Genomic DNA, 25076 nt, shown 5'->3' with positions numbered 1-25076 from the left:
TCTTTATAGATCAGTTATGGTTTTTAAGACTTTATACTGAGTTATAAATGATTTATTAGTGATACTGAGTTATCTGTTGTTTTGTCTCTAACTCCCCCTCTGATCCAGTTAATGAGCTGTAAGCTGATTGGTGCTCAGCAGGAGGGGGGCCCCATGCTAAAACCCCGAGATTACTACACACACACACACGCATAGTAGCCCAGTGACCTCGATGATCATCAGCACTAACCCATCATTAATAATCATTAGAAATATTAACAATAATAAGCAATATAATGTCACTTTAATTTTATTTTATTATTTATTTAAAAAATAATTAGACATTTAAAAATGCTTAAAAAATTAAAGGCAAATAAAGATGAAAATGAAATAGGATAGTACATAAATAGGGAAATAATACAGTTAAAAACAAAGAGAAACAAAATAAATATTTTATGAATTAATTAATGTCTATTTTTTATACAATTTTTGGTCAATTTTATTTTGGCAGCTTCCATCCACCATAAAAGATAGATGTATTTATTTGAAATAAACAAAAAAATCAATGTAAAAGTTTATAAACAAATTACAAATAATTATTTTACATGTTTTATAACAAATAAAAGTAAATTCAATAACAAATGGAAAATGTATTTTAATCAAAAAAATGAATTTATTAAGTACGAAGTGAATAATTATTTTGAAAACAGAAATAATTTATCGCACATTATATTCATTTTTTAATGTCTCGATATACTTGAATCCCCCCCACACACACACACACACTTGATGATGCATGAATTTATTAATCAAATCATGTTTGATTTTGGAAATGCAAAGGGGAAATATAGAATTAAAAGCTGAACTAAGAGCAAATTCAAGGAAAGTAAATAAAATGTGGAATAATTAAAGGTAAATAAATAAAGCGTAAAATAAAAATATTTTATTCATTAATGCCTCTTTTAACATAATTTTGGGTACAATTATTGGAATATTATGTTTATTATTGTACTTTTTTTAACTGACAGAAGATGTGTGCCTCAATATGTAAATAAATAGAAATAAATGTTTTATAAAACAAAATTACTGCGGGTTATTAAAAAGCACATTATTAATGATGCAGTTTACAATCTACTGGAATAGGTTTGACCGCAGTTGAAATCCTGTTTTAAGTCAGTTTCAGAATAAAACCTTTGACAAATTGGAATAAAAACAGTTTTATTTTATAAAACAGGAAGTCATTTCTGAAGTATGAAATTATTTACATGCACACAACATGATTTGATTAAAACTTTTATTTAACAAACATCTTCTGGACATCAAAGTCAAATTAACAACGTAGAAAAAATATAAATAATTTATTGCACAGGTGAATTATAAGATGGAGTATTTCAAGTGAAATAAGAAATGAAAACAGGGAAATATTAGATTAAAGTTGTAAGTTTGCAAGAAAAAAAAGTCAGAGTTTTTCCTTCAAAATTTGCTTCTTTAATGTTAGAGAATATTTGAGATTTTTTTCTCTGAATATTAATAATAAAAATAATAACTATAATTATTTTACCTGCAGTAGCCCTATTAATGGCTCGGTGTGCTTTGTTTTTTGGTTTCTTTGTTCTGACTCTGGTGCATCCTCACGATCACAGTTTGTATCTCCTTGCGCTTCTGCCGCACACGCTGCCGTGGAAACCAGTGGTCCAACCGTAACGGGAGGTCAAAGTTCACCACAGGGTCCTTGGGAGCCAAATACACACGACATTTTACAGGGTTTTTCTTGGAGTTTTTTTCTATTGCAAATGCTATACGGTTAATTTCTTCACAATGGAAGTTGAAATCTGTAAAATAATATATTATACAATTATAATAGAATATTTTTTACAGTATGATTCAATTGCTTAATGATCTTGAATGTTAAATAATGTAAAAAAAAAAAAAGTTCTAAAAGTGTACAAAGAAATTGCAAAAAAAGGTAAAAGGTCTGGCAGCAAAAGTTGTCAAACACTAAGTCATATTAAAGTAAAAAAAACAACTTATTCTACAGATATAAATTTTTAAAAACAGATATTTACTATATTTTATCCAAATTTCATAATATATTAATTGTAAAATGAGGTAGTTACAGTAGTTTGGCAACTTTTGCTGCCAGACTTTTACTGGGGTTTTTTAAGATTTATTTTTTCCTTTTCAGAACAAAGTGAAGATGCAATGATGCAGTGTTTGTGTACCTGCAGGAAGCTCTCTGCGTACTGCAGCAGGTACAGGCCACAGTCGCTGCTGTTGTCCTGCTGAGGGACTCTGCAGTTAGAGCTCCTCATGCGGTCCGATGTGAAGAGACGCGGTGTCCCCCTGCGGACCTCCCACTCCACCTGCAGGTAGCTGAGACAAACCCATGAGCACTCAATGAAAAAGCAGAAACTTTTATTTGTGTTTCAGCAGCGACAGAAGAGAAACTTACTCTCTGACGAGTCTGCAGACGTTCTCGTGGTCCGAAAGCTTCAGTGAGTTCATCACCAGGATGCACGGCCTGCAGAGGAGGGAAGCTTCAATCATTCACTAATTAAATTAATCTGAATAAAACAAGCAGTTTTGTTATTTTTGCTCACTGTGGCCTTGTATTTCACTGCAATATTTACAATCTATAAGTCCTACAGCTCTATAGAAACAGCATTGTCATGGCTAGAAATGGAAAAAACTCAAACATGTCTTTTGTGCAGCATAAAATTTACATACAGATGCAACTCAATACATTAGAATATGATAAAAAGTCAATTTCCAGTAGTTCAAGTCAAATAGTCATGGCTTCAGTGTCGCTGAAGAGCAGAATTCAATGATTTAAACGAGATCTGGTTAGTTTGAAATGACAGATGTAGAATAAAGTGATTGACAGAAATATCAAAATTTTAAGCTTTGTTTTGGTTAGTTTTTCTAAAAGAAATGTTCGGAACAGTAGATCAAGGACGGGTGTAAAGTTGAAACTGAGGATAATGCCGGTTTTTAGTTTCATTTTAATGACAAATGGTGGATTTTTGGAGGTCCTTTAAAGAAACCGTACTTTTAAAGAGGGTTGAATGCAAACATTTAGAAACTCTTCCATATTTGACGCATCAAGGCGGAACAAAATTCCTCCGATTAGTTTCTTCATTGACGACTCACCGCTTTAACACCGTGTCGCCCCGCCAGCTCTGCTGAGTGCACTCCTACAAAACACAGAATTCAGATTTACGTTTTATTTTATACAGAAAACAACCAACAATCTCATTCTAATGAAGATACGCTATCAATTAGAAAATGATTAAATCATGTTTTTTTTTGCTCTTTGTACAAAAACTAGCAAACTCTTAATGTTTAAATTATTGTTTTATTAAAATCCAAGTTAATCTTAATTTACTGAACTCAGTTGTTCAAATATAAATGAATAAATATCTGTAATTATCTGATAACATCAGTAAAGAAAAGCCAAACCTGCAACACAAACACCAGAAAAATGTCACAATAATAAACAAAAAAGGCAAAAATGTGCAAACAGGGACAAAATGTTACAAAAAAAAACCCCAACTCATATGTTGCAAAAAAAGCAAAACATTTATGAAAATGGGACAGAAATGTAAAAAAAATAATAAATAATAATAGCAAATAATAAATGAAATCACAATTAACCCTAACATGACCTATATTTTGGGAAAAAGAGCTAATAATGAAATGTGGGGGAAAAATGTCACAATAGAAAAATTAATATTTTAATTTTTTAAAGAAAAATAACACAAGACATAAAAGAGAAGTTATTTGTTTTGTTTTGAAAGGGAAGAAAATGGCAGAAAGAGAAGCTGCGAAACATACATTAATAAAAAAACACAATAAAAATAACAGGATGGTTCTTGACTTTTATGTTTAATTAAATAATGCTTTTGTTTCCTGTACAGGTGATAAAAGATAATTATTTACCGGTCGCTGCTGCGATCTCAGACTGAAAGATGAACTTTGACCCGCCGCTCGATGCGATCCACCTGAGACACAAACAACCCGAAACCTCTTTTTCACAACACTTCAGTATTCAGCAGATTCCTTCTCCGAAAACGTATTTATAAAAACAAAGATAGACTCAGACGTCTCAAACACGTTCTGGAACATTTAATGTTTTAATTACTGTGGCCAAACACCAAAAACTGACTGAGGTCATCAGAAAGAGCAGCTCACCTGTCGCACTGTGGAACGGCTCGTACTGAACCTCCTCCAGACCCGGGAAGCAGACCACCAGCAGGTACCAGTGAGCGCTGTCAACACATCATACAGCATCAGCAACAAGAGCAGGCAAGCAAAAAGGAGTTTTAAATGTTTCTAGTGCCGTTTTGATGTTTGACTAAAGTCAAGTAGACATGGATGTTGCATGTACTGCACAAAAAATTAAATACAAAAACAACTAAGAAATGACTAATTATAGCACAAACGCGGCCCAATATTCATTTCTACAACATGGAATCAATGTGTGATCTTACTCTTGATTGACAGGCACAAACAGGAAGTCTTTGGTGAAGATGTCGACGTGGCGGGTCCACCTCTTCACCCGCCGATGCCTCACGTGACGATCACTGAGGAAATGGCAGATTTTATGAATAAAACAATAAATAACTAATTACGTTCTGTAAACTGGAAAATAATAAGCATTTGGCTGCGTGAAGTAACAACCTTAAGAGTTTTTACAGTGAAAAGAAATGAAGATAATGAGTAATAATTGCAACAAAATACAAGAAACCACTATGTTTTTATTTGGGACTAAAGTTACTAATCAACAGTCAGTTTGTAGATTTATTTTACGGCTGTGGTCGGTCCCGTTAAAGATGGATCCAGCCTTCGTTTTTAATGTTTCAATAACAATGTCGATTTTTTTTTTCATGGAACAACAGCGGCCAAATCAAAACCACAAAAATGGTATTGAAGTGCTACAAATATTACACTTAAGTAACATTTTTGCACAAAAGTTGCAAAAAATAGAGCAGCCGACTTCATGATTGACTGACTCGTGTTCTTTATGTTTCAGCGTTGATCTTACGGGACAGAGGGGGCGTCGGCCTCTCCGGCGGCTCGCCGTCTGCTTAGCTGTGTGTAGAAGAAGCTGCTGAAGACGTAACTACTCTGGGCCACGGCGCCCCCCACACCCTCCAGGAGGAGATACCTGCAGGAGGACCGGGACATGGGTCAGGACACCTCCTGCTGGTGACTGACAGGAACTACATCACACCTTCACTTCATTAAAGCTTTCAATCTAAAATCTTTCTCATCTGACAGACTGACTTGAGGTAGAAGTCGATGAGGACATCGTTAAGGAACTCGCCACTGCCCAGACGGGCCAGATCTTCCTTCGTCACAGTGATCCGGCCTTTAGAGGGGGCAGCCGGGTACCGGATCAACCTGAAGACCACATAGAGAGAGAGAGGTTTAAACAGGCGGCAACCTCCGGGTCTGAGCAGGGAGGCCAACCAGGAAGTGCCTTAAGCTGCATTCTACCAAAAATTCCAGCAGGGGGCGCTAAGTGTGGCTGCAAAAACAATTCTGTCTATTAATTTCAATGCAAAATGAGAAAACTTGATTACCTCAGAATTTTTTTTAGGACAACACTATGGTCTCAATCACTAGTAAAAAATCTTCAAGACAATTTCATGTCAATAGTTCAAATAATGGCCCCATTTAGAAGAAAATCTAAGATAAAGAATCGTATGATTTGGGGCGTGGCAACCTTTGATTGACAGGTCACTAACAAGGTGAGCCATTATCAGGAGAGAAGCAGAACAATGCGTATCCAACGTGTAACGTGTCAAAGTTATATATAACGTTATATAGATTAAAAAAGGACATTTAGCAGCTTGGTCTCATAACTTTGACCCTTTTACTGTATTTTCTTTTAATGACAGTTTATTTGAACATTTTGTTCATTAAAATGTCTTGTTCAGCATTTGGTTGGACTAATAGACGCTCCAAGGAGTCGCTGCTCAGTTTTCTGAGGTAAGTAACATAAGTTTTATTTTTATTTTTTGCCAAAACTAACATCCCAGTTAATGCTCCAGTAAATGCTAACATGAATGAGCAGCAGCTTCTCTCAGTCTGGTTGAGGTGTAGAGAGGCTGTAGTCAGTGATCAGATCCCTCTCCTCCTCCACAGTCCAAATATGGTCTGCTCCCCGTATCGGCAACAAGTTAGCGACGAGTGTAACGCTGAACTCGATGCTTCCAACGGGCCACAAACCAATGGGGGACGTCATGGTCACTACGTCCATGATCTATATACAGTCTATGAGTTTAACCTATGTTACCTGGTCGATGTGGAGTTACCTGGTGGGAAGCTGCTGCAGACCAGACGAGTTCTGGTCGGACTTGGTGTTCTCCTGCTTCTTTTTCACCTGCAAGAAAACAGATTTGTTTGTTTGTTTCAGAGTCTGAGACTGACTGTACCACCTCCAGGAGGAGTCTTACCTTGGACTGTTGCTGAAGGCCCAGCAGCCCCAGGAGGTGCTGATCCAGAGGAGGAGGACAGCTGTGGAGGAGAAGCAGCCCGTCGGTCCACTCCAGAGGGGAGGTTGGACCACCGGAGGAGAAGCCGCTCCTGTACTCCTCCATGTCCAGGATGGAGGCCAGCAGGGCGGCCTGGAGCTCCTGCAGTTGCTCCTTCAGTACCAGCAGGAGGAGGGAACACGGCGGGCCTGAAGGACCAGGAGGACACGTTAACACAACTGACCCATCAGCCGGCTTTTCATGCACATAGTGGACAGAGAATAGTCACCAGTTTACCCAGTCTCTGGCTGTAAATATTGCTTTCTTTTATTGTTATTAGTTTTTCTTTTCATTTCATTTAAAATGAATAACAGAATTATAATAATTTATTGTAAATATTGCTTTCCTTATCTTGTTATCTTTTTTTCTGATGCTTGCTTTGGCAATATATACATTGTTACGTCATGCCAATAAAGCCAATTGAATTGAATTGAATTGAATTGAAAGATAAAAACAAGGATGGCATCTAAGGAAACTGAAACACTTGCAAAAGGCTCTGGTAAAGAGGAGGGTTTTTAGAAGTGTCCACAGGCTGCGGTGCCCTCAGGTGGTCATGGAGCGCATTACACAGACTGGGAGCTGTGGAGCAGAAGACCTGGGGCCACATGTATCAAAGAGTTAGTAGCTTTCTTACTGAAAGATGGCGTACTCCCAAAACAAGAAAAGTATGTACGCAAACTCACCTCCACATGTATCAAACTGTGCTTACGGCAGGTTCTGCACACCTTCCCTTGATACATCCCAATCACTGTGAATTGAGCGCACATGCACGAGCCCCCAGCCACGCCCGGCTCCTCCCGCAGATCAATACGCAGATGACATGCAAATGACTACAAATCGACGGCATGCCGGCTGGTTATCGAAAAAAAACAATGGCAAATCAATGTGCTGCCACTGCGTGAGAGGTGGACGTGGTGAAAATGAGCTTTTTGGTGCCTCGGCTCTGGGATCAGCAACAATGTGTCACTGTGGCTGTTAACGCACATTCTCACAGCAAGTTCACTTTTCATACATTTGGTTTTTGCTGGAAAAACAGCGTATGTAATGTTTATATGCATACGCAGCGTTAATACAGGGTTTTGATTGACTGATGGGTGACAGACACTCTGCTGAGCATAGACACACAACGCAAAATAACTTTATATTATGAGTAGTGTAAATATACTTTCAGTAGCTTGAAATATGGCGTTAGCGCAGCCTCTGAAAGGCCGCCACAGTCGAGGTAATTAATGGGAAACTCTGAGGATGCTTGTGATGTGTTTTGTAAGAACATTTATTTTCTGAGTGAGAGAACCATGTTTTTCCTGCTCTGTGTGGAAACAGTGTGATGATGGAAACTACAGAGAGTTTTTCGGACTGTTTCAGCACCTTGTTTCTGTGTTCAGGCTGAAACAGAAATTTCAGATCACCTGCTGCGGTGCCGGCGGTCTGAATGGCCGTCAGCTCCCTCTGCAGCAGGTTGGCCTGAGCGTCAGTCACCCACAGGAAGATCAGCGAGGGGGCGGGGCCTTTCCAGCCAGCCAGCAGGGCGCCGCCCCGAGCCACGCCCCCGTCCCACACACCATAACCCCGAAGCTGCGACGCCACCACGCTGACCTCCCCCTCGTCAGCTCCTGAAAGAGTTCACAAACGTTCAGTTTGTTTTAAATGTAAACTCACATTAGCTTTCAAAGAAACATTGTAATATTTTTGTTTTAAAAATGTGGCTTAATGTGGTTAACATAAAATATTATGTCTTGCCAAAAACGTGTAATATTTCAAGTCATAACAAAAATATTTTAAGATTTTGAAAAGAAAAAATACTGTAGCACTTTACAAAAAATAAAGTTATATATTAAGAAAAAATATGGTTATACTATTTTTCTTAAAATGCTACATCTTTTCTTAAAATATAGCAAAAGTTGTTATATTTTCAGAAGTTCAAAGAATAAAAAATACTGTTTTATTTAAAGAAAAGAAATTAAGAAAAAGTTGTAATATTTTAGGAAAAAATAGTCATGATTTAAGCAACAGTTAAGAAAAACCTAATATATTTGCAAGTAAAAATATTGTAATATTTAAAATATAATACTAATATTTCCAGATGCAACCAGTATTCAAGTAATAAAGTAATAAGTGTGTGTTGTTACCTCTCAGAGGAAGAGTGATGCCGCTTCCAGTGATCTAAACAACAAAACACAAACATTTAAAATCATTAAATATGAATCTGATGGAGGCTGTCGATTAATATTTCTGTAGTACTCACAGTCATCTTCCCGTTGCCATCAGCGTGCACGAGGCCGGCGTGAAGTGAGGCGAAGTCCAGCTGCAGGAAGGAAGGAGGCGGCAGCAGATTGTATTCTTGTTCTTCAGCTTCAGAAGAAGAAACCTGTTGAGACAATCGGACAATATTTTAATAAATAAATGAAAATTATTTTAAGGTAAAAGTTGCAATAATTTAAGAAAGACTCATGATATTTTAATACGTAAAAATATTGAAATATTTTAAGAAAACATTTGAATTTTAAATAAAAGAAAAAATATACAAAAATGAATTTGGAAAAACATTTGTTAATATACAGTCAGGTCCATGAATATTACTTAGTTCACAACAAACTTTTTCATTAGATAATATGCTTTTTATGATTGTTTTTGTGTTTGAAACAATATTTTTTTCTAGTTTGAGGGAGGGAGAAATCATGTGGGCGGGCCTAAACAGATACGTACCCGTATCTGAGTGGATACATTCACCCGACAACGAGACTTCCTCTGTCCTCCGTCTCCTTCGTCTCCTCCGTCTCCTTCGTCTTCACCCTCCTCTTCACTCGACAGCACAACTGAGGGAGAACAAGAAGCCGACATCTTAAATATATTTGTTTCTGATTCAGATGATTAATTCTGCTGCGGCAATAATTAATAAAACAATCAATAGCTTTTAGTAAGTTAGAACACTGCGGTTAACAGGTTTGACATCATGTCTATATTTCTCAGAACATTAAGACTTTTTCTCAGAATATTACAACTATATTCTCATACAATTGCAAATGTTTTTCTCAAGACATTACGACTCCTTACTCATAAAATTGTGATTCTTTTCTCTAGAGGTAATGACTTTCTTGTCCTTCATGATTGATCGTATTCTTCAAATTAAACTCACTGGGTTCTGTCGCAGTCCGTTTGGGTTTCGGCAGTGTCCTCTTTGACATCACAGAGGGTTTGTTTCTGGCTCTAGGCGGAAACACAAAGTCGTCTTCTGATGTCTGGTCTGCACTGGAGGGAGGCGAGTAGTTCTTCTTCTCACCCTGAAACAAAAACATCAAATTCAAGTTACATTTTTTTCATTTCGTTTGTAAAACTTCAGATTTAAATAGATTTATAAAGTGCTCACTTTTTTAATAATTGCGTTTTAAAGTTGTAGTTTCTGTTCATTTTTGCCAAAAATGTTTAAACATTTTTATTTATCAAGTCACAACATGACATCATGAAACCGCTTTCACCCTGCTGATGACCTTTGACCTTTACCTTTCCCTCAGCAGCGTCCACTCTCCTCCACGTTCTCCCACCCAGTGTCGAAGAACTCAAACTGCGAGGATGCTTGTCACCTCTCAGCTCTGCCAGAGAATCCAGTGACTCCACAGAGATGCTTTGATTCGTCGAGCCTGATGTTTCAAGATCAATCTATATGAATATGTGAAATAAAACATTTACAGAGTTCCGACTTTTCAAATATATAAACATTTTACCAGTGAAGTCTCTCTTCTTCTGTGGTGGAGACGGACACCCTGAAGTCACGTCAGGCTGCAGCAGACGGTCTGACGCTCTCTTAGGACGCCATCTGGTGGTTAAAACAAGGAACGACAACTCACTGCAGTGAACTGCATTAGAAAAAAAAAAAGACCTTTATAAAAAGCTCTTTGTTCATGTTTATCTTTTGGGCTCTCATAATAAAAATAAAAACAATAAAATTAACTTATAATGAAAATACATTTAGTAAAAGTAACATTTTTCCATTATAAAAAAAACAAAAACAAACTAAGCCAAAATCATAAATAAATACAGAGATGTAGTACAATTGTTTTTTTACCTTTTGGGATCTCAAAATAAAACAATAAAAACATCTAATAATAAAAATAAATACAAAAATTAAACCAATTAAATAAATAAAAATTATATATATATATATATATATATATATATATATAAAATAAAAAATAAATAAATCATATTCCCTTTAATTGTCATTTATATGCACAGCATGGACTTAAAATAATACCCTTGTCCTAGGCAAAACAAAGGCATGAAGTTCAACATTTAGTGCAATGATGATATTAATAAATATAATACATAAAATTAAAAAAAGCAATACAAATAAAAATTGCAATGATGTAATGTAATTGGGGTTTTTTTACCTTTTGGGCTCTCAAAATAAATATAAAATAAATAAAATTACCATTATAGCAATTTATATTTTGGTATCAAAACTTCCTGTTTTTAACTCACCCATTTGAAAAACAGGCGGAGGACGATGAAGCTCTCTGTCCACGCTGTGGTTGTCTGCTCCAGCCTTCACTGTGATTGGCTGCTGATGCTCCAGTTCGATTGGCTGCCGATGCTCCTCTGTTTGGGCTGTTTCAGATTCATTTTAGAAGAGTTACCTTTTATAATGTACTCTGCAGCCTGTAGTGGGCTCTTTACTAACCTGTGTGTGCTCCCACCATGCATCCTGTCGGCTCCGTCTCTGCTGGACCGATCCCCATAACTCTATTCAGACAAAACCAATTGGACTGATTACAACGTATTCATTAAAATACTTTGTATTTAAACTGATTACATTTATCTGATCAAATTCCCAACAAATATACCACCCTAAAATGTAGGTACAACACCTGCATGACAACTCAGATCAGTAATACCACCTTAAAAAGGTCAACCAAACCACAAAACGTGAGAGACATGAAGCACTTTCATTTTGCTGTTCCATGCAGTGACATTTACAGCTCTGTAACGTCTCGCCTGCACTATGAAAGTGCCAGAAGTGGGATGCAGGGATCAAGTGATCCCACCAATTGTACGCCTTCAGAGGTAGTCACAGCGACACTTATGCAATACCGCCTTAAAATAATCCAACACATCAGATCTGTGAGAAGACTCTGAGATCAGTAATAGCACCTAAATTACAGTATAGTTAAACCACTTAAAGAGAGTCCCACACACGGACATAACTTTGGGGGACAGGGGACATGTCCCCTGCACTTTTTCAAAAGGCCATTTTTGTCCCCTGCAGTTTTTACCGTCCAAAAGAGAAACGTCAGGCACTAGGACCAAGCGGTACAGGGCCGCTCAAGCTGAAACCTTGGATTACAAATGCAGTTTTATACATCCATACTCATAATAATTGTAAAACTTAAGTTTTTTCCTCTATAACCGTATCATCAAAATTGATGATTGTTACACAGCAAATTGTCACACTGTTCATGTCATGCATCAATATATTTTTGTCAGGTGACGGATAGTAGAGATGTAGAAGGAGATACAAGAGGAGAGGCTGGAGGATGTAGAGGAGGAGAAGTTGGAGGAGAAGCTGGAGGAGGTAGAGGAGGAGAAGTTGGAGGAGATGGAGGAGAAGAGGCTGGAGGAGATGGAGGAGGAGAGGCTGGAGGTTACATGCTCTACAAAAGGTCAAATCAAAAAGGGAAAAGTAAACTTAAAAGTAACAACAGAAAACTAGAAGAACTACTAGAAAACACAGTGAACTGAATAGATACCTGTGTGTCCCCGCACCTCTGAAATCAAAATTTCGTCATTGGCCCCACATATTACTATGCTATTTTAAATAAATAAACAGATAAAATAGATCCGCAGAGTAACTATTTACAGGTGAGTAAAACTACCTTAACCTCGAGGGCGGAGCTCTGGAGGCGGGACAGTGGTGACGCATGTAGCGGGGCGGAGTCAGAGCCTGCTGGATGTTTCTTCTTTGGGATTTTGAACGAAGACACCATGCTGAAGACAGAACAAACTCAGACCCGACCTCTAACAAAAAACACACTAAACTACCGCCACAGTCCCATCCGGCTGGTGTTTGGAGATCATGCAACATGAGGAGGTTACATACCAAACTCGATTCAGAAATATGGGATTTAAAATAAATGATGGCTGGGCTTGCAAGTTATTTATAAAAGTAGATATTTTAGCTTTGTAAATGACAGTCGGTGAATTATTAGAATGCCGAGTTTACCAGAACACCCCAATGCTTCATAAAAAATTAATCATTTTATTGTACTGCCGATGTACGTTCAAATTTAAGCAGTAAAAATTAAAATAGTACTAATTGTTGAGCTGGAACCTGCTGGAGGTTTGAGCTCTCAGAACAATTAGCAGGTTTTCTGTGACATAGGTTTAGTCTTGAATTCACAAAAAATAAACACTTTATGTAAACCTAGTTGAAAACTGTACTTCTTTTCTTCAGTTCACCCACTGAAATATATAATGCAAGCTTACATAGACCAGATGGAAGTGCAAACTATAAAAGTACATATTTTTGATTTGTAAATTACAGTTGGAACATTATTTGTTTGCCGTATTTACCACAACACCCCACTGCTTCTAGAAAAAGTAATTATTTTATTGTGCCGCGTATGTAGGTTTACATTTAAGCCGTATACATTAAAATGGCACTAATTGTCAGCGGGGAACAGGATGCTAAAGCTAAGTTTACCAACCTAACGCCAGCTTGTGGAGCTCCGTTAGCTTCTGTCTGACTTGTGGTTCTGGTTGTTAAATGTTGAACATTGTGGCCAGCTCATGTGGGTCACAGTTTGTTCTGTCCGCAGCGTAAAAATAAATAAAACGGGTTTAGACTCATTTCTGTCCACCGCCGGTCCGAACACAAGCTGCAACAACAGACATGAAAACATCCGGGACGTCATGGGCGGGGCCGGCTTCGGCCTACGTCATTACGTCACCGATAACGTTCCACTGACAGTCCTCCAGACATATACTGTATATTCAGAACAAATAGAATAAAGGAATATCTTATCACACACAAAAAAAAAAAACACAGGCATTGGTTATCTAATTATTTATTTTCCTTTTTAATTTGATGCATGATCCATTTACTTTTGTATTAATTCCCCTTGAGTATTTAGTTTCCCCATTCATCTTTTGTTTTGTTTTTCCATTAATTTCTTTTTATTTTAATTAAACATTATAAGGCAGTAAATTACATAATAAAATAGAAAATGTTAAATAAAATAGGTTACATTGACCAGCATACAAAATAATGAATTAACAATAATATAAGACTATATAAAAAATAAAATGTCTGCATAAATCATTAATAAAATGTAAGATTAATAGATATTTCTGTTTTACTTTACTGCTTGATGTATTCACTTTGTATCAATTCACCTCATTTGGTTTCCTATTTAATTTTCTCATTTATTTATTTTATGTTAATTATTTTTCATTTGTTTTGGGGGAAATACAAATGGAGTAAATAAAGGGCAAGTAATGGAAAATAAACAACCACAAAATGTATTTACTTTTGTAAAATTAGACAAGTTAATAAATAACAGGATTAATATAAAGGTAAATTAATAATGAAGTAAAGGTTATCATCATTAAGTTAATAGCCTACTTATTTATTTTTTATACTATTTCATTTTTTTAGTCATTTATTTAAGTTTGATCTCCACCTGTATGTTGTGCTACAGTCTCTCCAACAAATGGAGACAAACCTGTTTGTAAATTTAAAATAAAATCTAATTATAAAACTATGTTATGATACATACCAGACTCCATTGACAAAAACGCTGATTTTACCTCACAAAATACAGGACTTGCTGGTTTATCTCTGCCTCCATCAGTTAGTCTGTAGGTTTGTTTTGCTTTTGCTGAACTGTATTGAATCACAAAGGTCAAAGTCACACAATAACACGAACACACTAACGTAGTGTGGTATGTTTGATGCGAGCATAGATTCCTGTAACGGCTTCATTTTCCGGTAAAAGGCTGTCACATGGCGAAAATATTCAAAATATAGCGTACACTTAATCTGAAAAAAAAAACAAAAAAAAAAAAACAAACACGAGCAGCAACGAAAAAACAAAAATGAAATACACGGCAGATGTGAAGAAAAATAAATAGGAAACACAGCATTGAGGTAGTTCACCACAGCCAGGTGATTCAAAAGGTTAATCTCTTAGTTTTAATAAACTTACTTTTGTTTTCCTCTCTGTGGTTGGACACCTACAGACAGGTGAGCAGCTCGTGCCTGCTCCACCTGGTTCTACTCACAGCATAACGCTCTGCCTGAGTCATCAGGCAGGTAATTGGGCCCAGCTGGACAGGTGAGGTCATGTGGGAGGAGTTACAGCTGCGTAACCCGCCCCTTCCACTGGAATAACAAAAATAGTATAAGTCTGCACAGAGTTACCGGTTACCTGTTTCGCAAAAACTTCTTGTAAATTATTAAAACAATTTTTATTTTCATTTATTATATTAAACATGGACAAACTGATGATTTCACACCATGTTTAGATTTAGGTTCTTACAGATATTTCTCTGTAATTTTTTTATATTGTTCAGGGGTTTTTTCAGCATTTGTTTTGTTGAAAATGAGCAGAAATAGAAGCAAAGTCTCTATAAATTACATTTATTTGTGATTCTTATGATTATTACAGAAAACACCTGCTGTCACCTTCATTACATGTGAACTATAAATAGATAAACGTGTTGTAACAGATCTGCCAATACTGAAAATAAGTAACTGAAGTAACTACCACCCAGTGTGAAAAGTGCTATATATTCTGAAGTCATTAAGTGAAAAATTACTCGTTTGTAATTCCTGATTGTGTCGTTTCCCGCTTTATTTCTGAAGGGAAATGATAGGAAGTTTGTGTTGTTTAACAAATATATAAACACAAACAAACAAATGTCAACATCTAAACAAAGTGCCAAGGTATCAGTTGGTGTTGAAAATTCCCACGCTCCAAAGCTGCCACTTAATGCACCACTGAACCATTTCATATAAAGAAGAAAAATGTAAAAAGTTTTATTATTAGAATTACATTTTTTTTTAAATTTGGTTTTGACGTTAGTTTGTGTAAATGGTGTTTTTTGGAAATAAATTAAATTAAAGTTAACTAAGAGTCTGACAGATTCTAATAATTCTGCTGCAACTCTTTTACTGATACAATCTTAATATTGGTGATTAAATTGATTCATTTACAGTTTTATTAATAATCAGAGTTTCCCAAAACTAATTGTCCTCCGGCTCCATAGAGAGTGTCGCCCAGTTGCAGTTCGTCCATCCGACCACAGAGGGCGGGGTCAGTACGTGACGAAGTTGGCGGGGAAGATCCCGACACGCCCATCATCCAGGCGCCCCTCCCACCAGTCATACTGGGAGTCGGTCTTGGTGACGACAGTGATTCGGTCACCGGGGACAAAACTCAGGTCGCCAGGCTGTTGCCCAGTGAATGGGTGGCTCGCTGTGACGACCAGCTGGCTGCCGGCCCCGCCCACTGATGACCCAGCAGCTGGAGGAAGAAAAATAGTTTTAAATAATCAATAAAAATAGAAAGAGTAAATAAACTTAACTAAATATATTTCCATGTATATTTGGAAAATAATAATGCTAATAATAATAATAAAATACTACTAATAAATACATTTTAGATTTTTTTATTAAAATAATGTCATAACAACAAAAATAGCTTAATTTAAAAAAAAAGGACCATAGTATTATTGTAAGTATAACATGAATATAATAATAACAAATACATAATTATATTATTGTTATTATCATCGTTATTATTATTATTATTATTATTATTGTTATTGTTATTATTATTATTATTCATAGACTTTGGGTACATTCAAAGACAGATTACAATGTCAAACATAACAACACATTTCTAAATACATGTCTAAAAAAGTATATATATATATATATATATATTATTCAAGCATATTCATATAACTACAAAATACAATAATAACAATATTAATAATAATAATATTGGTTTTTATTGTTATTATTTTTATTATTATTATAATATTTTGGGAATTTTAAAGAAATATTTATACTGAAAAAGTAAAAATCTGTTTAATTGATGATGAAAACAGGTTTATAGTCAACATGCTGTTTTATAAAAGTAAATAAACCTAACAAAATAATTATCATCATCCTATTGTCATCAGTATTATTATCATTATTATAAATATACTTTAAAGAGATATTTTAAACCCCAAAAATTATGATTAAGTGATGAAGAAAATAATCAATCAGGTTACCATCAAAGTTACTTTGAATATCCTTATTATTTTTTTAAAAAAATCTTCCTTTTCCCTTCTTACAGAATCTTGTTATTTGCAGGCATCGTATATTAATGGCTGATGCTATGACCAGCAGAGGGCGCTGCAGCATCAAAACCGAAACATTCATAAAAAACTAAAAAGGTTTCTGTTAATAGAAAGGAGGTAGTGAAGGAAATAAGGGATGTAAAGAGGTAGGAGAGGAGGTGAAAAAGGAAAGGAGGAGTCAAGGAGGGAAATGAAACTAAGTGGGTAGGAAAGAAGGAAAGAAGGCAAAGAAAAGACTGGAGAATGAAACAAAGAAGCTAACGAGGTGTGAGTGAGGAATAAGTAAAGAAGAGGAAGTAAAGAAAAACAAAGAGAAGAAAAGTTGAGGGAAAGAAGTTAGACAGAGTAAAGGAAGGAAGGAAAGGAGTCGAAAATGAAGGAAATTAGCTGAGAGGAAAGAAGGTGACAGTGAAGGAACAAAGGTAACAAGGAGGTAGTGAAGGAAAATAGGTATAAGGGAAGAAAATAAAAGAAAGAAAGAGGAGTAGATAAGGAAAGGGAGGTGAAAAGGGTTTATGAGGTAGAGGTGAAGGGAATTACAAAAGGAAGATGTAGTAGTAGGATATAGGAAAGGAAAGGATTGGATAAAGTAGTAGGTAAGGAAGGAAGTTGTAAGGAGGTAGAGAATGTAACAAAAACAAGAAAGAAAGAAAGAAAGAAAGAAAGAAAGAAAGAAAGAAAGAAAGAAAGAAAGAAAGAAAGGAATCCTAGGAAGGAAAGGAGGCAGGAGGAGGGATAAAAGGACACAAGGAGGTGAAACTTACCTGAGGTTTCAGATTTATACACAGAGATGCTCGGGTACAGTTTTTTATCACCAGTATGGGTCATCGGCGGCTGGTAACGAGTTGGCGGCTGCTGGTAATTAGTCGGCGGCGGCTGCTGGTAATTAGTCGGCGGCGGCTGCTGGTAATTAGTCGGCGGCGGCTGGTAACTGGTCGGCGGTCTCTGCTGAGAAGGTGCCGGGGGTCTGGATGGACGAACGGACTAAAGGCAGCAAGAAAAGCATACAAAGGTTATTTCTTACTATAATTCATGACTGACAAGTTTTACTTTTAATTGTTCTCGCTAAGCCCCGCCCTCTCGAATGCAGACTGGCCAATCAGTGTCTTCAAACGCTACTGCTGCTTCTTAAAGTGAATCAAATAAAGGGAACTTTTTGTTGAAGAGTCTAAATTAACAAAAAAACAAATACCCCAGATTCCATTGACAAAAAGAGTAATTTACCGTGCTGTAAAACACAATTAATCCAAAGTCGAAAGAAACTAAAATAAATTCACAAGGAGGTAAATTAATGTTTTCTTTTGACCAAACCAGGGTTGATATCGCCGTCAGACACTGGAATAACAATGTATTATCTGTAAAGTTTTCAGATGGAAAAGTCAAACTATCAAATTCTGTTTTATACAATGTCACTTAATTTTGGATTCTCTGTTGTACTAAAAAATAAATATTAAATGTATTATTATTATTATTATTATTATTATAATTCAAGTCATTTATTTACCTTCGGATGAATGTTCTTGCCCATCCAGTCTGCGTTGTAGGCCTCTGTGTAGGCTTCCAGGATGTGGTAAAGGTCGTAGCATTCCGACGGAGGCTCCACGTCGCCATTTAAAATGGCCGATGCACGGATTTCTCGTGAGTAAAACCTGCAGACAATTTGAACAAAGAAACTTTGAGTGCTGGCGGATTTTCAGCACTCAGTCAGGTCGATGGTTACTGGACGTACTTGCGGTTGGTGTCTTTGCGTTCGATCAGGCCGGATCCCTCCAGAGAAATACCAGCAAACAAACCTCTGGACCGACAGTAAGTGAAGACCGCCGCCGGGCTGCGGATCGCCACGTCAGCCTCCACGTTCCTGAACAACAAGAAAGAACATCATCATCATCTCTGTGGAACAATAAAGAACATCCAACACTTATCCAACTGATGTGGACTCCATTAACAAAAACAGTAATTTCACCTTACAGAACATGGGAGCAGCTGGTCTACCACTGCATCGAGCAGTTAGTTAGTTTGTGTTATTGTGTAAATTTCAAAAGATGTCTGGAAAGAAAAATAACTAACAAACTAACTGGTTGAGGCAGATATAAACCAGTAACTCTCCTGTTTAGCCAAAAAAAAATAATGTTTTTGCCATTGGAGTCTGTTGGCTTTGAAGAGAGCAGAGACAAAAGCTTCAGTTCCCTGTTGTTAAGTTCCAACAAGATGAAGCGATGAAAATATTCAAAATATAGCACATACTTTAAGGTTCCTGTTTTTAGGGTGGTTTAAATACATTTCCTCCTGCCTAGTTCTTCAAACAGGTAGCGTACTGGCTGCCATTTCTCTACAGCCTGTAGCAACAGAGTCCATAAATGTAGTTAAATATGTTTGTGTTTGTTATCTGAGGCCAGTTATTCAGGTTGTCCTCCAAGGTTTGATCACTTGATCCTTTTTGAATGTTTTCATGTTTTATTTTCAAGTTGCTCTTTCAAAGAGAATTATTGAATGTTCTTTTTGTTTATAATAGTTTCTCGTTTATTTTTTGTACTCTGTGGTATTCCGCAGGGCAGCGTCGTTGGTCCTCTGTTGTTTTGTGTATAAACCTAAAGAGGCATCTCTCATTGAGGGTTTTTTTAATAGGTTATCCATTTAATAATGACACTTTTTTTCTGTCTACATATTTTCAGGTAAATATGTATCTACTAATCAAAAATAACAGTTTTATAGACACGGGGAGACTGAATCCAAAGCTTTTCTGTCTGTAGCGCATTTTTACAGCTATCCTGATGTCAGCTTTTACCTGTGAGCCAAATACCTGGCCACACCCACCCATACACGCGCCAAAAACCTGTCAAGCTGCCCTGAAACAACGGCCACCCTGTTCTGAAATTAACTTCACAGACATAAATCACATCTGATGTTGTAACAAACATTTAACGTTTCTGCTTCAGGCCTAGAAACATGACGACTGTCATTAAACGTGTCAGGAATCTGGAGGTGAAATAAAACATTAAAACTATCATTTACACCAGAAGTAATAATTAGAGGAAATTAGAAGACAGACAGACGGAGTGAGAGTACAGGTGCGCACCTGCCCACAGGTCCCACGGCGACGGTGCAGTTCCCACCCAGTGTCAGGTTGCCGCCCTTTGTGAACGCCTCGACGGCTCTCCGTTGGTTCAGGATGATCACCAGGTCGGACACCTGAGGGAAAACCAATTAGTTTATTTCAAAGAGCTTTCATCAGCTGATGTCTTCTTTCCTTCAGTAATCTATAAAAATTATTTCCATTTATAGTTTTGGCCCCTCCCAAAAAATTATCAAATAATTCAAACTACCAATTACAGGCACAGATTTTCCCCTGAGGATCTTCAAAGCTCAATCTGATTTTAAATCAGATTTTATGAGAAAATATAATAGTAGAATTTGTATGTGATCACTCACCTCCACCCCGATCTCGAAGCCTCCTCCCAGACCAGCGATGCCGATGGCAGATGGGGCTGACCAGCCTGAATACAGATACAAAGATTATTTAGTTTTTGTATTATCTTTCATTTTCTGGTTATATTTACCTCATTGTAGGTCTGAAATGATTTAATCCTGGTTCAATAATGTAATCCTCTATTATTATTATTATTATTATTATTATTATTATTATTATTATTATTATTATTATAAAACATATTACACTGTTGCATTTCTAGATTGATACATGGATGTATGTGCAGGACGGGAAACCTGCAGATACAGTATGTAAAGGGGGGGAATTTAAATAAATATACCTTCATTCTTCATACTTCACTATAAATAGTGAATTTTTTGGATGCCATCAGACTCTTCAATGAAAACAAAGACTGTATCTGTGCTGCCTTTATTCACACTGATTAAATCTGAACAACAAAAAAAATTCAAATATCCATTCCTCTTGTTGTTATTGATTTAGTGGAACTACTCCTTCAATCTGAAAAACCCCAAAACCAACAAAAAGCCCTGTAGAGGAGGCGAGGCTGGTCCGTGTGATCCTGAAAACATTCTGCACCACCGGATGAGTAAATGAACATCAATAATCAGACGCATCAGATGACTGCACGCCGTGGGGTAATCTGAGGGAACTGTTGTCATCGTTACCACAGCAATGCAAGATGTCCCAAAAAATAAATGAAGGAAAACCATAAACAAGAATAAATCTCTGCCTGATACTGAGCTCCTGAAAATAAATCATTAGAACCACCTCGTGGACGACTAGAACAAATCAAAGACAAATTTGATCTGTTTTGTAGGCAGTCTTGAAAAGGTGGGTTTTAAGTTGACTTTTGAAAGAGTGGAGTTAGTCTGAATTTTGGATGTTTTGAGGGAGGGAGTTCCAGAGGGTTGGGGTAGCTGTGGCAAAGGATCTTTCCCTCATGGTGTGGTGTCCCCAAATAACCAATAGAAGATCAAATAGACTATACATGACAACTGGAACGTCATAAAAGATCAATGGAAATTCCTCTTCAACCACAAAAACTTCCTTGTAGACAACATCCTCTTTAAAGCCAGAACCTCCTCAAAGACTAAAATAAACCTTGAAATTCTGAAGGTGTTTGTGTGACAGGCACACAGGGCCTCACGTCTGTCAGCCAGCCTGGCGATGACGATGCCGCTGCCTCCTCTGGCTGTGATCATGAAGCCGGCCTTGATGACGGAGATGATGGCCAGACCCTCCGCCTTCGCTATCACATGAGCTGCAACACACGTGAAACACAGTCATTATTACAATTTCACTAGATACTATCATTTAATGCTTTTTCCAGATGGCGTGATGAAGGAAGGGGCAGTTGGTTACCAGGGATGAGTTTGTCCGTCGGTCCATTCCTGTTGGAGATTTCAGTGAAGTCTCTCAGGATCTTTGCGGCCTTCTTTGCCTCTGACTTCAGATTGGAGGGAATAGGGTTACTCACTGCAAAACACACAAATTTTACGGTTAAATTATTAAAACATCACAGCATTCAAAATTAATTTGACCTTTTCTGTAATTCTTTTTTAGCCACATATAAAACTCAAACTTTTGCAGCACAAAGAGAGGAGTCACAGCACTCGTCAATGACCTCCTTGTTGTCTAAAAGTCATCTTATCTTATCTACATCTTAGCCAAAAGATCAGCAAACTGTTTTTTTGAAAGCTCTGATTGTGAGGGTTTTTTTTATTGGTGAAACCAACAGAGCTGTATGACCGGACTGTGAGCTAGTTCATTTATTCTTATTGATTACCAAAGAAGAGTCCAGGATGAGGTCTTCAAATGCGAGCAACCGACAGTCAAAAACCTACAAGGATTTGGTTTCCACTCATAGACAACTGAGATAACCAGCAAAGATTTACATTTAATAGGCTGGAACCAGTGAATCAATCGATTGTCAAAATAGTTACGGATTCATTTTGTTTTCATCAACTAACCACTGAATGGGTGCATCTCTACAAAAGGCTGAAGCTAAAAAAACACAGCCAATTCATATCATTTTAAGCAAAAATAACAACAATTAGTGGAAATATTTGTAAATGACAGATGCTCTTTGGATGGACAAAAGTGTTTTAGCCCTTCTCAACACTCTTCTCACCATTCAGCTCCACCAAAGCAGCACTGTACTTTGCCTAAATTACATTATGTATGTATGTGTGTGTGTGTGTGTGTGTGTGTGTGTGTGTAGACACATTAAATTCGTCTTACTATTCTGATATTCTGCATCCTGACTGTTCCTCTGTGCTGCTGGAGTTGACAGCTGACTGTTAGCGTGTTGTAGCTCAACTGAGGATGTTGTTGTGTCATGTGTTAGGAATGTGCTGCTGCTGCAGATGGCATGTTGGCACACTGGTCTCGGCTGTATGACTCTGCTGCACAGAGGTTCTGTTTCCTGTTGCATTTGTTTGCTTGTTTGTATGTATCTCGGCCATGTTAGCAGCTTTCAGCTACATGCTACCTATATTTCTATTGGTCTCTGAAGAGGTCTAGTGGTTATTGGGTTGGTTCTGGTGGTCTCCGAGTATGTTTGAGTACTTCGTCTATGTGGAAGCTCTAAATGTGAGAAATGATCACTAAAAACCTCTTAATCACTAAAGCATAAAAGACCAATGGAAATTAAAACCTCCTTGTAGACAAGTGAATCATCCTCAAAGACAAATAGTCTGTAAATGATCACTAGAACGTCATCAAGGACCAATGGAAAATCCTCTTAGACCACTAAAACCATCCTCCATAAGAGGTACATTACGTATGTATGAACGTTATTGAGATGGTTCCAGTGGTCTTTGAGTAAGTTTGAGCTGTCTTTGAGGAGGTTCTAGCAACCTTAGCAGTCTATTCATCTTTGATGAGGTTCCCATTTTCTAGGTGTGTTGTGTTCATCTATTTTTTCTGTTTGCTATGTTTCAGAAGGTTCCAGTGGTCATTGAAGAGGTTCTAGAGTTTACTGACAGGTTCTAAAGGTCTTTAAGTACATCTAGTTCTCTAAAAGGAGATGTAGCTGGTCTGACTCAGTCATGAAGCAGCTGATGGGCTGACTGAAAGGTGAATCAAGTTTCATGAAGTCATTAAAACCGGTTTAATTAAATGTAATTAAAAGGAAAACACAAATGAATCCAGCTGCTGACTCGCAGCTTGTCCTATATATGTGGAACTACCTGTTCACTGTTTTTCCAAGTATAATCCAAAAAAACACCGGCATAGGGAACCAAAAGCACCTGAACATCCCAGATATTGCAAGAACCTTCTCATATTTTACTAGAAATTAAAACACAACAAGAACCTACGACACAGACACCAGAACCTCTTCATAGATGACTTAAAAATAGCCAACCATAGTGACCACCTTCAGGCAAACCAGAACCTCCTTAAAAACCAACAGAACCTATATGCAAATGACGAGATCCTTCGGGCCACAGAATAATATAACATCCAACTATGACCTCCTTGCAAAAAGAACAAATCCATCTTAAAAACCACCAGAATCTCACCAGACTTCTAGAAGCTAAAAAGACCATGAGAAGAGTGTTTAAAGGCACTTAAAAAAAACAAAAGACTAACCAAACTTTCTCTTCGATGACAAGAACCTGAAAAAGCACTAGAACCACCGCAGCCAACCAACAGATACCTCATAAAACTCCACTTCGAAAACCTGAATTATCCCTCAATATATCTGAGGTTTTAAAACAAGAAAGCAAAATTTGATCAATTGAGGGCAAATTACTTTCTTCGTTAGCAGTTAGCCACCATGGCTAGTCACTGGAGCTACTTCTGCGAACTCACTGGAAGTTATACCAAGAATACATTTAGTGAGAAATGTTAATATTAATACCAGCAGTGAAGAAAGAAACCCCAAATAAAATAAATAGTTTCTAAATAAATACATTTAAAATAAATACATTTTAAAAACAGCAGCAGTAGTAGTGATGTGGTTCACCACAGCACACTTCCATCATTTGTTATCTATTTATTGCAATGTCTAGTGTTTGTTTTTATTTATTTTAGGACGTTATTTTTTTGTTTTGTCTTGGGGTTTTTTAATCTTTGCTCCCCCACCAGGACCTGAGTTCATCATTTTGTTCCTTTCATGTACAATCCTTGAATTTGACATTTAAATACAAAACACTTTAAAAAGACATGCGCTAGGTAAAGTAATACAACTGTAAATAGTAATGCAAAGTAATGAAAATGTACATAGTAATGTAAGGTATCTTCTATTTGGGTAGCCTTCATTTTCCATAGTAAATGTCTCTGTATCTTGTTGAACTGAAAACTGCAGCTAGACCTGATTCTCCAATTACACCAGACTCCATTGACAAAAACAGTATTTTTGCCATGTCATAAAACACATTTTACTTCAGACAGACAGGTAGATAGAACAGGTAGAGACAGACAGGTAGAGACAAAACAGGTAGACAGAACAGGTAGAGACAGAACAGGTAGACACAACAGGTAGAGACACAACAGGTAGACACAACAGGTAGACAGAACAGGTAGAGACAGACAGGTGGAGATAAACACAACAGGTGATTCAACAGGGGAATGTTTTTAATAAACTTACTTTTCTTTCCCACTTGGTGGTTGGACACCTGCGGACAGGTGAGGTGCTCGTGCCTCTCTGGTCGCTTTCACTTCCGCCTTACCTGACCCTCGTCACAGCCTCGCGCTCCGCCGGAAACAACCGGAAACCGTTTTCAGGGAGACGAGCGCCGCTCGGGAACAGCTGGGCG

The 25076-nt window shown here is 37.1% G+C and overlaps 2 protein-coding genes across 5 annotated transcripts; both read right to left on the bottom strand.

Annotated features, from left to right (window-relative positions):
* Nucleotides 1-1259: 1259 nt before the first annotated feature.
* On the bottom strand, nucleotides 1260-14799 carry LOC131963115 (sentrin-specific protease 6-like). 3 transcript variants are annotated; one of them, XM_059328254.1, is made up of 22 exons: nucleotides 13220-13514; nucleotides 12389-12500; nucleotides 11197-11258; nucleotides 10998-11123; nucleotides 10241-10332; nucleotides 10020-10156; nucleotides 9655-9799; nucleotides 9225-9334; nucleotides 8764-8886; nucleotides 8648-8681; nucleotides 7928-8131; nucleotides 6441-6667; nucleotides 6300-6367; nucleotides 5266-5382; nucleotides 5024-5146; nucleotides 4470-4562; nucleotides 4171-4247; nucleotides 3919-3980; nucleotides 3130-3173; nucleotides 2432-2500; nucleotides 2202-2352; nucleotides 1260-1710 (listed from the first exon to the last, which is right to left on the bottom strand). In XM_059328254.1, the coding sequence occupies exons 2-22, from the start codon at nucleotides 12497-12499 to the stop codon at nucleotides 1555-1557; spliced, it is 2331 nt and encodes a 776-aa protein (XP_059184237.1). In that variant the 5' UTR covers nucleotide 12500; nucleotides 13220-13514; the 3' UTR covers nucleotides 1260-1554. The 3 variants fall into 3 exon arrangements, with proteins under 3 accessions (XP_059184237.1, XP_059184240.1, XP_059184239.1); XM_059328257.1 differs by lacking the exons at nucleotides 12389-12500; nucleotides 13220-13514 and adding an exon at nucleotides 14720-14799; XM_059328256.1 differs by having other exon boundaries at nucleotides 12395-13515.
* Nucleotides 14800-15137: 338 nt separating this feature from the next.
* sh3yl1 (SH3 and SYLF domain containing 1) lies at nucleotides 15138-25016 on the bottom strand. Of its 2 annotated transcripts, XM_059328012.1 has the most exons (10): nucleotides 24908-25016; nucleotides 21676-21789; nucleotides 21461-21574; nucleotides 20295-20359; nucleotides 19942-20054; nucleotides 18595-18723; nucleotides 18370-18514; nucleotides 17793-17849; nucleotides 17630-17744; nucleotides 15138-16039 (listed from the first exon to the last, which is right to left on the bottom strand). In XM_059328012.1, coding segments are annotated over exons 1-10 (1062 nt in total). In that variant the 5' UTR covers nucleotides 24909-25016; the 3' UTR covers nucleotides 15138-15830. The 2 variants fall into 2 exon arrangements, with proteins under 2 accessions (XP_059183995.1, XP_059183994.1); XM_059328011.1 differs by having other exon boundaries at nucleotides 17630-17849.
* Between the last annotated feature and the right edge of the window lie 60 nt (nucleotides 25017-25076).

The sequence above is a fragment of the Centropristis striata genome, chromosome 24 (assembly GCF_030273125.1).
Source record: "Centropristis striata isolate RG_2023a ecotype Rhode Island chromosome 24, C.striata_1.0, whole genome shotgun sequence".
In the NCBI taxonomy this organism is placed as follows: Eukaryota; Metazoa; Chordata; class Actinopteri; order Perciformes; family Serranidae; genus Centropristis; species Centropristis striata.
Note: the sequence above shows the minus strand (reverse complement) of the source record. Positions and strands in the feature narration are given on the sequence as shown.

Bases quoted from the DNA above. Each gene is read 5' to 3' on its own strand.
- LOC131963115 (XM_059328254.1), bottom strand. From the start codon at position 12,499: ATGGTGTCTTCGTTCAAAATCCCAAAGAAGAAACATCCAGCAGGCTCT. The intron at 10,157-10,240 runs GTAAAATGTTTA...TTGAAACATCAG, and splicing joins GAAGAAGAGAGACTTCACTG to GCTCGACGAATCAAAGCATC. The intron at 5,147-5,265 runs GTCAGTCTGTCA...GTCCTCCTGCAG, and splicing joins CTCATCGACTTCTACCTCAA to GTATCTCCTCCTGGAGGGTG.
- sh3yl1 (XM_059328011.1), bottom strand. The intron at 21,575-21,675 runs GTAACCAACTGC...CGTGTGTTGCAG, and splicing joins GACGGACAAACTCATCCCTG to CTCATGTGATAGCGAAGGCG. The intron at 20,360-21,460 runs GTGAGGCCCTGT...ATCTGTATTCAG, and splicing joins CGCCAGGCTGGCTGACAGAC to GCTGGTCAGCCCCATCTGCC.